The 14,699-nt window shown below is 33.7% G+C and overlaps 1 protein-coding gene across 4 annotated transcripts in view; it reads left to right on the forward strand.

The window, feature by feature from the left end:
* The window catches only part of Nup205 (nuclear pore complex protein Nup205), a 287,241-nt gene that overhangs the window by 243,717 nt on the left and 28,825 nt on the right, over positions 1–14,699 (forward strand). For all 4 annotated transcript variants that reach the window (XM_089594072.1, XM_089594071.1, XM_014348770.2 and 1 more), the window contains one exon: positions 4,147–4,589. In XM_089594072.1, the coding sequence (XP_089450198.1) occupies positions 4,147–4,589 (443 nt within the window). The remainder of the gene's footprint in view (positions 1–4,146; positions 4,590–14,699) is intronic.

Consider the following 14,699-nt stretch of genomic DNA (forward strand, 5'->3'; position numbering starts at 1 on the left):
ATTATATTGATAAAATTATAATGAATCTAAATAATATTTTGTACTAATACGCACACTGACAAAGAGAAGAAAAAGAAATGCATACGATAACAAAATTTGTAGGTTATACTCCTGCACTGCACGTGGTCATTTAATCTACTCTGATGGTAATTTAAATGACCAAGTAGTGAGTTAAAAAATGCAAAGACAATGAAAATATATATCTATGAAAAATAAATTTGTAGAACATACTTTTATCTCATTACTTTAAACATAACACGCAAACACAGACCTAATACTATATGATACATTGATGGCTCGGTAAAAGACAAAGCCAACTCAGAAAATTAGTGAAAAAAGAGTCAATTCGAATTTGGGTTGAAAAAGCAGTCAACTCAGATTAGACTTAAAAAAGCAGTCAACTCAAATTCGGGTTAAAGAAGCAGCCAACTATTTTGTCGTGGCAGCACTGAGATTTACAATATACATTTACAAACGTACGTATCAAAAATACCAAAGATTTTTCAACTATCCAATATTTAAGAAAAACAGCTTATGTTGTAATAAAGCATACTATATTAATTAAAGTATGTACTCTACTAGTCTGCTACAATTATAGAAGGAAGAGAAAACGCCAAATAAGTGTGGCTGTAATTTTGTATACGAAAGTACGTTGTGACGATGAGATACCATCGAGCCATCATCGGTAGGCTAGGACCGATAGGGAAAGAAGGAAAAGAGGAAACACGTAGAGGACAGTTAGAAAAAGAGGGAAAAGAAAAAGAAAAAGGATCAGATGAGCTTGGGCCAGCGAACGCGCGTGAAGCGAGTTTTTGTTGGGGGTTGCGAGAAGCAATTTCCCCAAAGCGATTTCCCCACGAGAAGCGAATTCTGTTTTGGGGGACGTGAGACGCGTCCTCTGGAGTGTTCCCGTTCCTACGACTGTTGTCGTGGCGGCTGTGCTTGAGCCGTCCCCGGTGCAGTGCTTAGTGCTGAGTGTCCGGATCCTGATGGGATAGCAGGCGACGCCGGACTCAGGGTCACCAAGGCCGATACCGTCGATCTCGGCCTTCGAACGCTGCCAGTCGGAACGCCTACTGACCTCAGCGTAGCCGCTCTACTGCTCCCGTGTAGACTTGGCCTGCGAGAGGCATCGTCGGGGAGCGACCCCGCATCGCCGCAAGTACCTTCCAACAGGCAGTTTATTGTAAAGGGCAGCGGCCCTAGATTAGCCCGCGTTGTCTGCCCGGTTCGCGAGTTTGCGCCGCGTGCTCATCGAGTATTCGCATTCGACGAGCGTACACACATACACACACACATACCAAAACACCCACGATTAATTTTATATACTTATCTTGAATATATTCCTTATTTTAAATTTACTCGTGAGTGCTTCCTTTCTGTGTGTGCCCGATCCCCTTTGTGCCGTGTTAAAGTCGTCGCAAGAGGCGACGACGTTCAAGGTCGCCGCGATATTTGGCCCCTGCGGTGTCTCGGAGAGCGAGACCCGCGTATAAAGTTTATTGGAAGTGCCGCCGAGGGTACCCGGGCAACACAGGCCCGGTTGAGGTTGCCAGTTCCGCCTCGCTACTCCACATCGGCTGCACCCCGTACATAAATATACTTGCAAATGTCTGAACTTTTTGTATAAGATACTTTCAAACATCTATGAATTCAGTATTCAACGATAGTATTCATAAACCATTTATTCAGTTACACTTGTTAAAAAAACAATGAAGCTAAAGCTTTTTCATTGTAACAAAAAAAAAAAAAATAAAATACGACTGCTAGTGAGAAAGTTAAATGAATCTGTAAAATTCTGTCATTCTGTACTACCTTTAGCGCAAAACAAAACTTGACAATTGTTTAAACAAAATTTTTTAGTTAAGTTAAACCATCAAAGACAAAATAGAAACAAAAGACGCTGTCGCAAACGATTTCATGTTGTGCAACTCCAAAATAGTAAACTTCCTTATACAAGATAGGGCACACAGTAGAGTTCGGATTATACATATAAATATACAAAGATCACTTCACAAACATTAAATAACTTATTGCGTGTTACAAAAATTCCAATGTTTTATACTTCGAATTGTATTTTTTTAAATACATTTACTTAACTAAAAAAAAGTTTCAAAATGAAATTTTTATAAACTTTATTATAAATTCTCATATTCATGAAATATTGTATTTTTTTATGACTTATGTACGTATCTATTTAGCCCTTATCCAATCGACCAGATTTTGGAATATCGAAAAATTTAAAGTTAATTTTTATATGTTTAGTGCGAATATTAATGTCATGAAGAATATCTTGAGTTACTCTATTTTTACGTCATTGAAAATTTTAATGTTCTATACATTACTACTTGGTACATTCAATCACACATTTTTTAATGTAATTTCCTGCAAAATAATGGTTGAACATAGAATCATGTCGAATAAAAAAATTATTGTACTCGAAAAAAAAACATAAGAGAGGCTTAAAATTAACTTTAGAGCTGTTTTAAGCAGGTAGCCGTATAAAGTCTCGCAGACATCAATGATTGGTTATAATTAAACCTGTGTTTTTTCTACTATGGCGATATCACCACGGATGTAAGTTCAAAATTTCTGAAAAAAATTCTGTAGTCAGAGAAAATATATGTAAACATGCTGAGTTTACTTGAATCTCATTTTTTTATCAACATAACCTTGAAACAATTTTCAAAACGCTGTATCTCAAAGGAAAGTAATATAAGTGAAAATTAACTATTTTTACAGTTTGCGCTTAAGCTCAGGGAACTTAAATGATGCAGCTTAATTTTGTTATGACCGGACCTGTTTAGAGTAAGGTCTTGACCATTTTATTTTAGGATCATTTGTGGGTCTTTTACGATTCAGCTTGTGAGCTTCATTTGTTCTTTTTAGTATAGTAAAAATCTTTATTGAATAATATGGATAATTTTAATTAATGTATTTCTTTATTAAAACAATTTAAAATAATTTATTCTTTTAAATACAATTTACTCGGGTCACTTCAAAAAGGTTTGGTGCTAATTTTAATACTGATCAATAATTTACATCTATCACTGATTATTGATGCTGCTGCTTCGGAGTTCACTAATGCTTGCGAGTCGTGGAAGTCAAAAGTAGACTAAAACTTTAGAGGACAGGTGACAGATGTTGAACGAGCGATTTTTTCTCTTTATGGTGCGTTTTTACAGCGTCACAGCAAGTAAAAGAAGCCTTTGATTGAGTTAGGTCAACCAATGAGCAATATTATTGCAGACTGCATTGATAGCAAAACAGTGGGCTTGTACGATGATATTTTCATGTTATAATTTCATGTATTAGGAAATAACAATATAACAGTACCAATCGTATTTTTCTGAGAAGTGTGATTAAGTTTTTAGGATCAGTGATGATGAAAGCTCGCATCAGCAATGAAAGAAACACCAAATATAAGTTAAAGAGTGACGAACAAGCTTACAAGTTTTGCAATTAATCCTTCTGGGGATTTTACAATTAATTTTGAATATAAAGAATTAATATGTTTTTTAAAATTTTTCAATTGGTTTACATTATTAGAAATAGACAATGAATTACGCAAGTAAAGGATTCATTTATACATACAACACAATTCATGCATTCATACACGTAACGTACAATCTCAACACATACATGCATTCTTACAACGAGGCCTTTCCGTATTATATGTCAGCATATTATGAAGTATTCACCTTAAACCTAATACATACACAAGCATACAAGTGACGTTTAAGCTCCACTTGTTATATGAGCTTGTGTATATACACAATACTCTTGCATTAATTAGACTAATAAATTGCGTTTTTACTTATAACATGGTTCGTCTGTATCAACTTGGGATGTAACAGTTTCATGAAGACACAGCTGATGGTTCTTACATTTTTTAATTTGTCATTTTTTTTCATCCTTGTGGAATGTTTAATTGGACATGTGAAGTGTATAAACACTTTGCATTTATTCAATGATGGCACTTATTTTAAATTTAAAATATGTAAACATAACATTGTACCGTATTATATCAATGTCTCAAATCTAACAATTTGATTTTTTATTTAATACTATTTCGATTTAACCCAGTTACCCACTTATAAATTTTTTTCAAGTAGCTGTATTATAAAATTTTTTTGTTTTTTCTAGATATGTACAAGCTTGTTGATGAAGAATCCAACAAAAACAGTTCAAACAACTACATTTATAGTATAAGTGGTGCACAGGAATTTCGTGCTTACCTGTACAAGCTACAGAGGCTCATGTTAAATCTTCTATCAAAATTTCAGACAACTTCCAGGACAGATCTTAATTCACCTTCATCTGTACAAATTACTGCCAATTCAATGTTGTATGCTAGAAATCAAGCGCAGCATAGTCAAATGGGGAACAAATTAAGAAATGTTTTATTCGAACCTTATGTGTTGCAACACTCAGACAGTTGTAAAATAAAAATTCAAGAATCATCTAGTGGCATACACTTGGGTATTATTGTAGAACATTTGTTGAGCGCAACAAGGTTGTTGCAAAATGGACTGTCTCAAAAAAAAACTCATTCTGTTAAGGAAATGAACTCTGCAGATCTCAAAAAGGTAATTTTATGAAAATTCTACGTACGATATTTAGCTTGTATAAAAACATTTTTAGTATCTTTGTTATTCTTAAACTGCTGCGTTTGTAGCATGGGACGAATTCGTATGAAGAATTTGTGCTTGTTTGAAATATCTTACGAAAGTTACCTGGATGCAGGAAGTAGTGGAAATTTAAAATCGAAACAAATGATTCGTTTAAAACTTTTTTTCCGCTCTATGTTATTGTTTAACGATTGTAGTGTTTTGTTAAAAACATATATGGTTAGTTAAGAGCTGGTTTTTAGATATAAATAATACAAAATACTAATATCGCGGTATAAGATCACTTAAAGCAAAAATTTGTCTAATTGAAACGCTTACGTTGCTGCTAATTAATGGTACATTACGTCACTAGAGCACAAAGTACAAACATGAGCACCCAAAGGGCGCGGTTTTTGTACGTTTGTACCCGAGTCACGTATAATGTTTTTCTTACCGAGGGCGCAAAGTGAAATTTTGTGCCCGTGGGCACATTTTGCGCACAGTAAATCACTTTGGGTCCTAGGGCAGGAAAGTACTTTGGGCCCACGGGCAAAACGTTTTCTGCGCCCTCCAGGCCCAAAATTACAAGGGCACAAAGTGGCAGTTGCATTTTGGGCCCATGGTAAGAATAGTAGTTTTCCTACGAGTTTGAAAAGTCTTTGTTTGCGAACCGAGAGGTTTGCGGCCCGAGCCGAAGGCGAGGTCCGTAACGAGGTTTGTAAAGGAGACTTTTCGAACGAGTATCGGAAAACTGCTTTTTTGCCCGAGGAAGTACCAGCCTCCCAAAACCACCCGAGGGCGGAAAAATAATTTTTTTTCAAGATAGCGGTAAATTCAAATGCCATAATATAAATTGTTGTGTGTATAATCGTATACAGACTATTGGACGAGTTGTTACAGGATAAGAAACATCTGAGTGTGGTAAAACATACTATTTTTTTACCATGGGCACAAAGTGTAACTGCCGCTTTGCGCTATCGGGCTTCACTTTGTGCCCTTGTAATCACTTTGGGCTCTTGGACAGAACATTTTTTTTCGCCTTCCGAGCCCAAAGTAATGTGCTAGGTGCAGTGTATACCTATAGGCGCAAAATGACACTTTTCACCCTTAGTAAGAAAAACATTATGGGTACCAACATACTACCCTTCAGGCGCTTATGTTTGTACTGTGTGTCCCATTAACGTAATGTATCATTTTAACATTACTTTGTCATATTATTTGCTTCATTTAATAATGATAAATGTAATTAATACTTACAATAATTACCAATCTACAAAAAGGAATAAAACCTTTTTTTTTTACTTTGATTTTTGATGCATATCATTTTTTATGATAAACCCAATAATCACTACTGAAAGCCCCAAATGATACACATGGATATGAATAGAGAGTACTAGTCATGTAAACAACATTCGTCTTTCATGTTCTTCTTCTCTATATGTCTTAAATACTACAGATTAAGTAAATCGTTATTATACTATCAATCTAAAAAAAAATTAATCTTGAAAGTCTGCCTTCTCTTCTAGTCAGGGATTCTGTACATTGATAGGTAACACAGTAATCCTCGTCACAGTACAACATTGACTTTGAGTGTTTTATGTCGTTTGCTCATACTCTTGTGTTTCGACTGTTATTCCGTCTGTCTTATTTTTTAATAATTTCCCATAATAACTGTTAAAAACAAATTTTCGTACACCTAAATAATAATAACTTTTTTTTTCTTTTTCTTTATTTTCTTTACTACTTCTAAAATAAAAAATAGTAGTTTTACTACGAGTTTGAAAAGTTTTTGTTTGCGAACCGAGAGGTTTGCGGCCCGAGCCGAAGGCGAGGTCCGTAACGAGGTTCGTAAAGGAGACTTTTCGAACGAGTATCGGAAAACTGCTTTTTTGCCCGAGGAAGTATCAGCCTTCCAAAACCACCCGAGGGCGGAAAATATATTTTTTGTTTTCCCTTTACAAATGCAGTGAGGATTAATGGATTTTAATAATAGTAATTTGGATATAAGTTTTAACGCTCCTTTTGAATTAGGTTGTGTATCAACAATGTTAGATCTAATAGCAGACGGACAAACCATTAAACGGACAGTGGAGGCACTACCCGAAAAGCTAGTGAGAGAATATTTGAAGATTCTCAAAATAGTATGTCTAGGATCACCCATAGAGATCGTTTAATATTACTTAAAACGATACTACAATAGCTCCAACAGTGGGTGGTCTTACTTGAAAGACTAATCAATTACACCCAACAGACAGACTAGAATTGCCTCGCCAACTCTTACTGCAGGTCCCTAGTAGAAGAAGATGGCATGCTGTGTTTTGGTTAAATATAACTAAAAAACTAGAAGAAATAGCAAATGCTTATGGAAAAAGAAACTCACTTGAAAACTTAGTCAGGCAACAAGTTGAATGGAACTTACAATCGTATGTTATTATAACGGAATAAAATCCATGCGATTTAATAACCACTCATTTTCAGTCAGCAATGCAGAGGTTAAACTGTCCAAATCCAACGCCGTTCGTAAGGTTATCGGATGATTCACTAAATCACCAATTTACAGTCAAATATGCGCACGGATTGAACAGAGCGTGCTATGCTATTCTCCAAGACTTACTTACCGAAGATAATCAAACTAGTAGCGCACGGGTAGTACGAAACAACTAAACCACGTTAAGTAAGTTGTTAGAAAGTGGGAAAGAACATGTGATACTATGGGAGAAAATGCAGTTATAAAAAGGGATGCCGTATCAGGAGAAAATATCAAACTAAGGATACATGTACAGAAAGTAGTCAGTAAGTTTTTATCATGTTGCGATAGGTATACACCTGCAATAGGAAAGTTTTCGTGACTTATTTTACGAATGCTTTGTTAATTTCAGACAAATAGTTAGCACAGCGATTCACTTAGCAAAAATGGGAATATGTAGAGGCGACCACAAGAAATTGCTCACCACTGTCCTAACAGCCCTTAACAATACCAATCTAATAATACATTGGGAGAAATCACAGTTTTGATGCACCGAAGTAAAGTACCTTGGGTATAACGTTGATAAGTATGATTTAATAGTCGATCTAGATAATCTAAAACCCATTGTTCAGTATCCAGCTCTGAAGAACTTGAAACTATTACAATTTATCGTCATAGCTGGTTGGTACAGCTGACATTAAAACCTCACTAATGAAGCTTATGCCTAGAGACCTGAACTAGAAATGAACTGGAAAACAACAAGAGGCATGTGGCAAACTAAAAACTCTCTTAACTGAGTTCCTACTGCTCGCTTGACTCGACTTCTCCAAGACTTTTGTGTTGCAGACAGACACGAGTGATTATATAATTGTTAATATAATTATCCAGGAGTTTGGCTGGGAAGAATACCATATTTATCATGTAAGTAGGACCCTGAGCAACGCTGAACGGAACCATATGGTATACATAAACTTAAAAATCCTATAAGTGGGTCAACTCGCTGGAATACGACACTGCAGGCTTATGATGTAAATTTTGTTTACACAAAAGCAAAATTTTATAAAGTTTCAGACGCTTTGTCACGGTTACATGAATGCCAAGTAGCGGCATTGGGAAATATCATCAAGGCAATCCCATGAATTTCCCAATTGAAAAATCCTTGAACTTTAATTGTGGTACCACAAACCAACACCTTTAGAGATCCTATAATACTGGAGCTAGTCCCCTGGAAAATTATCTTTCTCAAAAGAATTAAAGCTACAACCACTACATAAAGCTCGTGCAGAAGCATAAGCTAGATACATGGAAGTCGACAAAACATATTTCCATCTAGCGGTCTGCCATTAATGGCCTGAATGCTATCACAATGTCGCGTACGTTTAGGCGTATCAAGAATGTGAAAAAAACAAAGTTCTATAACTAGCTCCTGCTGGTTTACTAGGAGAACTGAATCTGAGACATCTTTAGATCATAGTGGCCCCTGACGTACTTGGGTCAAACACTGTCTAAAACCAGTAACCGGTATGTTATGATCTTTAAAGACCTTTTCCTAAGTACGTGGAACTACGTTCCCACCGGCACATGGTAGGGACATTGATTTTGATGGCCAGTAGGGACACTAATAAGCCAAGGCTCGGAAACTGTGCTGTCTGTAGCAGACATTAGATAAAAAGTCTTACGTGTAAACAAAGGTAAAAAGACTTAAAGCATACTATATACATGCATCATGCTACTTGTGATTAGCTGAAGTAGACTGCAGTTGTAGCAAAACGGAGCGCATCTGTACAGGACTACCTCATCTTCTAGTGCCCTGGACAAGGATCGTTGCCACCTAGTAGCGTGATGTCGCATCAAACTGGGAACGATGCCTGTGTGATGTGTATAATCGTAGAAGGGATATTGCACGAGTTGTTACTGAACACAAAACATCTGAGTGCAGTAAAATATATTGTTTCAAGTAAAACGTAAATGAAAATGTAATACTTACAAAGTCTTGTTTTACACGGTAATACAGAATCTACTACGATTTTTTACAAGATGATCACTTCATACGCACGCTGTGCATACTGTGGCACAAATATAATTTTGCTACAAGCATTAAATTTGCACTTGGCACTTGAAAAAAAAGCTAAAGGAAAAAGAAGAATCATAGAAAAAAAGGAATGGAAACAAACTCGTTTCGCTCTCGACCACTAGTTAAACTCTTCAGTGCGGCGTGCTAGTGATCTTAGCCGTAGACGAACACGACCGATACTGAAGAGTTCAGCTAGTGGTCGAGAAATTTTGCTTCACCTCTATTTATAAGCGCCAAGTATAAATTTAACGCTTGTAACAAAATTATACTTGTGCCAAAGTATACACAGTGTGCGTATTAAGAGATCATCTTGTAAAAAATTTTTGTAAGTTTTGTAAGAGTAAGACTGAGTAAGTATTACATTCTTATCATCTTTTATTTTTAGTGTATATCCGAAGTCGTTGAGACTCGGTGAGCACTAGTAAACCCTGGTTATTGTGTCATAAAGTAGACACAAAGTAACTGTAAAAATGTTTTTTGTAATAAAATTATATGCAACATAGAATATTATGTAAGAAATATTGAAAAGTTACTCGTAATTTTCTTTTATCATATCTTTAAATTAATAAAGTTTTTTGTCAAAATATATTTTATTAGAGTATAAACAAAATAAATGATGTTACTCTTGATTATATTTATATTATGACTTATTTTATTTTAACTTTTGCTAAAATTTGGTGTAAGTAATGTTTTAAAAATCCTGCCAAACAATCCACTCAATATGTTTCAACTATTCATGTTGCGAATGAAAAGGCTTCAGACACGTGGCAACTAATCTTTTAAGTTACGATAATCTTAGAAGTGAAAAAAACTTCAGTTGGATCTTTAAATATTTTTTATTTGAAATATTTGCAACCATTAACAAAGTGTATTAGTGTCTGTATATGTTAAAACTTAGTTTTATTTAAAAAACATATCTGATCCTCGATCTTACGTCCGCACTAATAAAAATCTATAGCTGTACTAGCAGTACAACACTGCTTTAATGGTGTTACTGGTTCCAGAAAAAAGTCACTGCATTTGAAAATAGCGATAGGATGATACTACTGTAGTTTTAGCGATACGCTCCTTTAATCAATCGAATGGAAGTTTTTCATTTATTCTTCTATATTTATAGCTATAAATTGATTAAATCTTCTTACGTATTTCTACCTTTGCAATGTTGTATACTTTTTGTAGTATAATGTGTCCAAATATCTTCGAAACGCTTATGCATATTCTAATTCTAATAATTATTTCAATGTATTCACGCCTCTTTGCAGCTAGCGAAATGAACTGCAGACTACAGGCACAACTTATTTTTACTACAGAAGTATCAACGCCAACAAGTTGTTTTAAAAATGTTGTAAGATTGATTGTACCTTAAAAACTGTGGTGTTATGTGATAGAGAGATATTAATTTTTTAATTGATCTTCTGCGAGATGTCTTTTGCTGTCTTGTAATGAAAGCTTTTTGATGTACAAAAAATTACATATTGAGAAAATATTATATAAATTTGTTCCATTTATTCTGAAAGATTGCTGAATTTAATTAAAAAAGTAACATTAAAACATTTTATTCAAAAAAAAAACTTTAATTTACAAAATGTACAAGGGTTAGTGCAGGTATATTAATGCATATGTATATAACTGATCGTTTCTAAGAATTTTCGACTATTCTAAACTATGATAAGCCTATTATAATTACTTCATTGATTCAGGAGGTTTGGGAGAAAAGTTAAAAGTGGAGAAACGTATCAAAAAGAATGTATGTTATATTTGAGCATATTAGGAGTGCACATGAATTTTTCAGATTTTTCACCGGGGGAAATTTTCGAGAAAAAAATTATAAAATATTGACAGTTTAACACGGTCTCTTGAGCGAGTAAGGTTAGGTTTGCCTTTTAATTGAAATTAAGGTATATTCTAAATGTGTTGGAATAAAAAAAAAAGTTTTCATAGATACCTTGGTACAAAAGGAAGTTGAACGACAAAAAAATCAAGCCTTGCCAGTCATTTTTCAAAAATATAAGCAGTTACAGTCGTACAGTTTTTTTTAATTTGTAGACTGCAAGAGGAGGTGCGCGGTAAAGGGGGCCCAGCTGCGCGGGCAGGGGGGACTCCCCGATCCTCGCCTCTGTGAATGATACTCTCAAACCTCCTTCATGACTGACTCTGCTTAAAAAAATTCAACTTAAGTTTTTTTTTTTAATGTCCATTTTATCTATTTTGAATAATTAATTTATTCATAAAGCTGATTTTTTTGTTTTTATCGTATTATTACACTTTATAATATGGAATCTAAAAGGTGATTCCATTTTATAAACAAAATTTTATTAAGTTAAGATTGAATTTAAAAAATTTTATTTGGGTTGGTGTAAGCTTTTAAACGCGTACGTATACACATAATCATGCCTGAAAATTTCTTTGACCAATTTCAATTTAAAATTTTTCACTTGATTGATAAATTAAATCTGAAATCATACAAGAATTTAATTATATATCATACTATGTACTATTGTGAATTTAAGAATTAAAAATTTTTTAATTAAAGAAGAAAACTACATAAAATAGTTTAAAAAACATCATATACAAATAAGAACGCTTTATGACACTAAATTGGCAAAGCGGTTTATGGTGCTGCGAGACCTGGTGAAACTGTGAAGAGCTACGTATCCGTTGGTCACAGTAAAGAACAAGTAACTTTTTTGTTTTAAATCAACTTTTTAAAAAGAGTCGTAGAAAATTTTCTTCATACTGAACGATACTCTTACAAGAAACTTGTGATTGAGGGCTCTCTCCACTGCTTGGAATAGATTTCCTATCTTCCAAGACCATTTTTTTTAAATTGTCCACGGAACCTTAAAACAAACGAGTGCTTATTATATTTTTTTAATCGGAAATTTGATGACGGAAATTCAAAACGACTTATTCAGTATGTTAAAAATTTTTGTCTTTTAGTTATAAAAATTTGTGAACTAGAGCATAAAGGGGATTTTGTGATTACTGATTATAATTTTTCTATCAGATAACTAAAACAAAAATTCGTAGATTTAATATGTACTGTAAATTTTTTTTTTAATTCTAAAAACTCGTGAAAAAATGTCAATGAAGATTTCTATCGTTTCTGATTATAAAGATTCTGTCTAGTACAAAAAATTTGAAATGGTCATTAACATATTACCAGTAAGTACGTAAGAAATTGTACTATACCACTCTTCTTAGAAATTCCCGTGCAAGAATCATACGATTTTTTACCTCTGAATCACATTAAAAACATTATTTTCTCTTCGATCTTAGCAAGATAAAAATTTTTCATTTATGTTTCATGATATACTTAGTGATAAAGATTTAAAATTGCATTATTAACAACTATGTGGACACATCATTCATGCGACGTGGAATTTGTTTTAAGATATCATGACAACAGGCCTTAATTCAGAAAAATTTCCTACTTTGATTCAAAATTTCAACAAAATGTAGTTCATTAATTTTTTGTAATTCAAATTAAAATAGCCAAGTCCATAAATCATTGAGCATCAGCGTATGATTAATCCTATGTAATTGTATATAAAAAATGGGACAAAATTATTTTCTATAAACAACTCTCTTCAATAGACTTTCATGAAACTATTCTTTCAGATACATGTTTTATGAAAGTCTTACGTAAGAATGTCAAAAGCATGACATTAAACTAACCTAAAATACATGTATTGCTTACTTCATATTATAAATGTTTTAATTTCTGTTAACGTGTGTAAATATGTACTGTGTGTACTAGTAGGGCTCTGTTAACCTGCGGGCTCCACGCGTCAACCCACGACGACTCTAACTTAAAGAAAAGTATTTCTTTTTAGTACATCAAATAAGCACATATGTAAAATTACGGAAGTGGATTTTTTATTTTATCTCGCTGATTTCACCGTGCTTCAAGATAAAACGGTACTACAAGATGTTTTTGCTGAGACACATAATGACATAATTAACACATTTTGACTAATAAATCATTAAGAAACACCTTGAAATTTAGTAACCTTTTTTTTCAACTTCAGTCTTTAACCCAGTAATCCTTTTTTTTAAATTTCCTAATTGGGCCCTTACCTGGGATTCACATAAACACTTGTTTAAGTAATAACCCTGCAAAAATCAACATTGTCATCGTATTTATTTGTTTTCTACGCAAAACCTTACCCTATAAGACCCTATAAGATAACTAAAAACCAAGTTACCCTGTAATCTTGAACGTCCATGCACCCAAAACAAAATAACCCTATTATCTTAAATCTGAAGCGTACGAAACGAAATAACCCTGTATTCTCGAATCATAACCACTGTAAACTAAGTAACTCTGTTATCTCAAATTCTCAAGCACCTATAACTGTGTAACCCTATGATATTAAACCATGAGAGTGCAAAACCGAATAACCCTATAATCTTGAATCTCAGGCACTAAGAACCAAGTAACTATGTACTCTCAAATCTTCAAGCGCCTCAACTATGTAACCCTGTAATCTTAGATTCCAAGAGCACAAAATCAAGTAACCCTGTTATCTCAAATTCTAAGTATCTAAGATTCAAACTTTTTAAAATTTGATTTTTATGCATTGAACGACGTAAGTAGGGGTAAAAGGCTTAGGGTTTTAGATGCTTGGGATTTGAAATTACGTGGTTACTCTGTCGTGGGCACTTGGAGGTTTGAGATTACAAGGTTACTTGATTTCGGGTGCTTAAGGGTTTGAGATTACAGGGGTACAAAATTCCATACCCACTAAACACTTCTAGAACATTGTACCTAGAAAAAACATGAAACGACGTGCCTGAACATTTGAAACTACATTTTTTTTTCTATGCATAATGTCTTTCTGCGAAATAAAATATGATGAATTTAAAGCCACATATATTTTTGAAATCTGGCCCTTATAAGGAACCTGTTTGTATTTATCTTTTAAGTGTTCGTGTCGCATATATGTATACACAAGTGTATGTACATGTTAATTATGTATGTGTACATTTTATTTCATTTTCAATCTACTACATTATCAAAATTCGATAAGACAACAAATTTCTTATCCCTGAACCAGATTAGATTCACTACATTTTATTTACGTACAAATTTTGAAAATAAATAAGCTGAGTAAAAATAATTAATTTTATAATCAATAGATCACGATTTTTGTCTGACCACCACATTTACCATTTTTAGTGAACCTGACGGAGTCCCTACTAACCTTTACAGACCCCGATATGTATACATACGTGTGTTTGTCGTAAATATGTATGAACGTTTTATTTACATATGTAACAATTTCTTTTATTTTTAATCCACAAATATATATATATATATATATATATATATATATATGTATAGTGATGTGTCGTGCCTTGCTCACCTTGCAGTCAGCAGCAAGACACGGCACATATAGAATTCTGCTTTAATAAATTCACTATAGGGCTAAACGGATAGGATGGATAGCTGGTCATCAACATGCATAAATGGGCGAGATTAATATATAAGCATTTATTTGCATTTAATGTTTACTCAGAACTTAACATTAATTCTATACAAAGG

Source organism: Copidosoma floridanum, unplaced genomic scaffold, assembly GCF_036245765.1.
Source record: "Copidosoma floridanum isolate Cflo_tuat_1 unplaced genomic scaffold, Cflo_Japanese_pri ptg000020l, whole genome shotgun sequence".
Classification (NCBI taxonomy): domain Eukaryota; kingdom Metazoa; phylum Arthropoda; class Insecta; order Hymenoptera; family Encyrtidae; genus Copidosoma; species Copidosoma floridanum.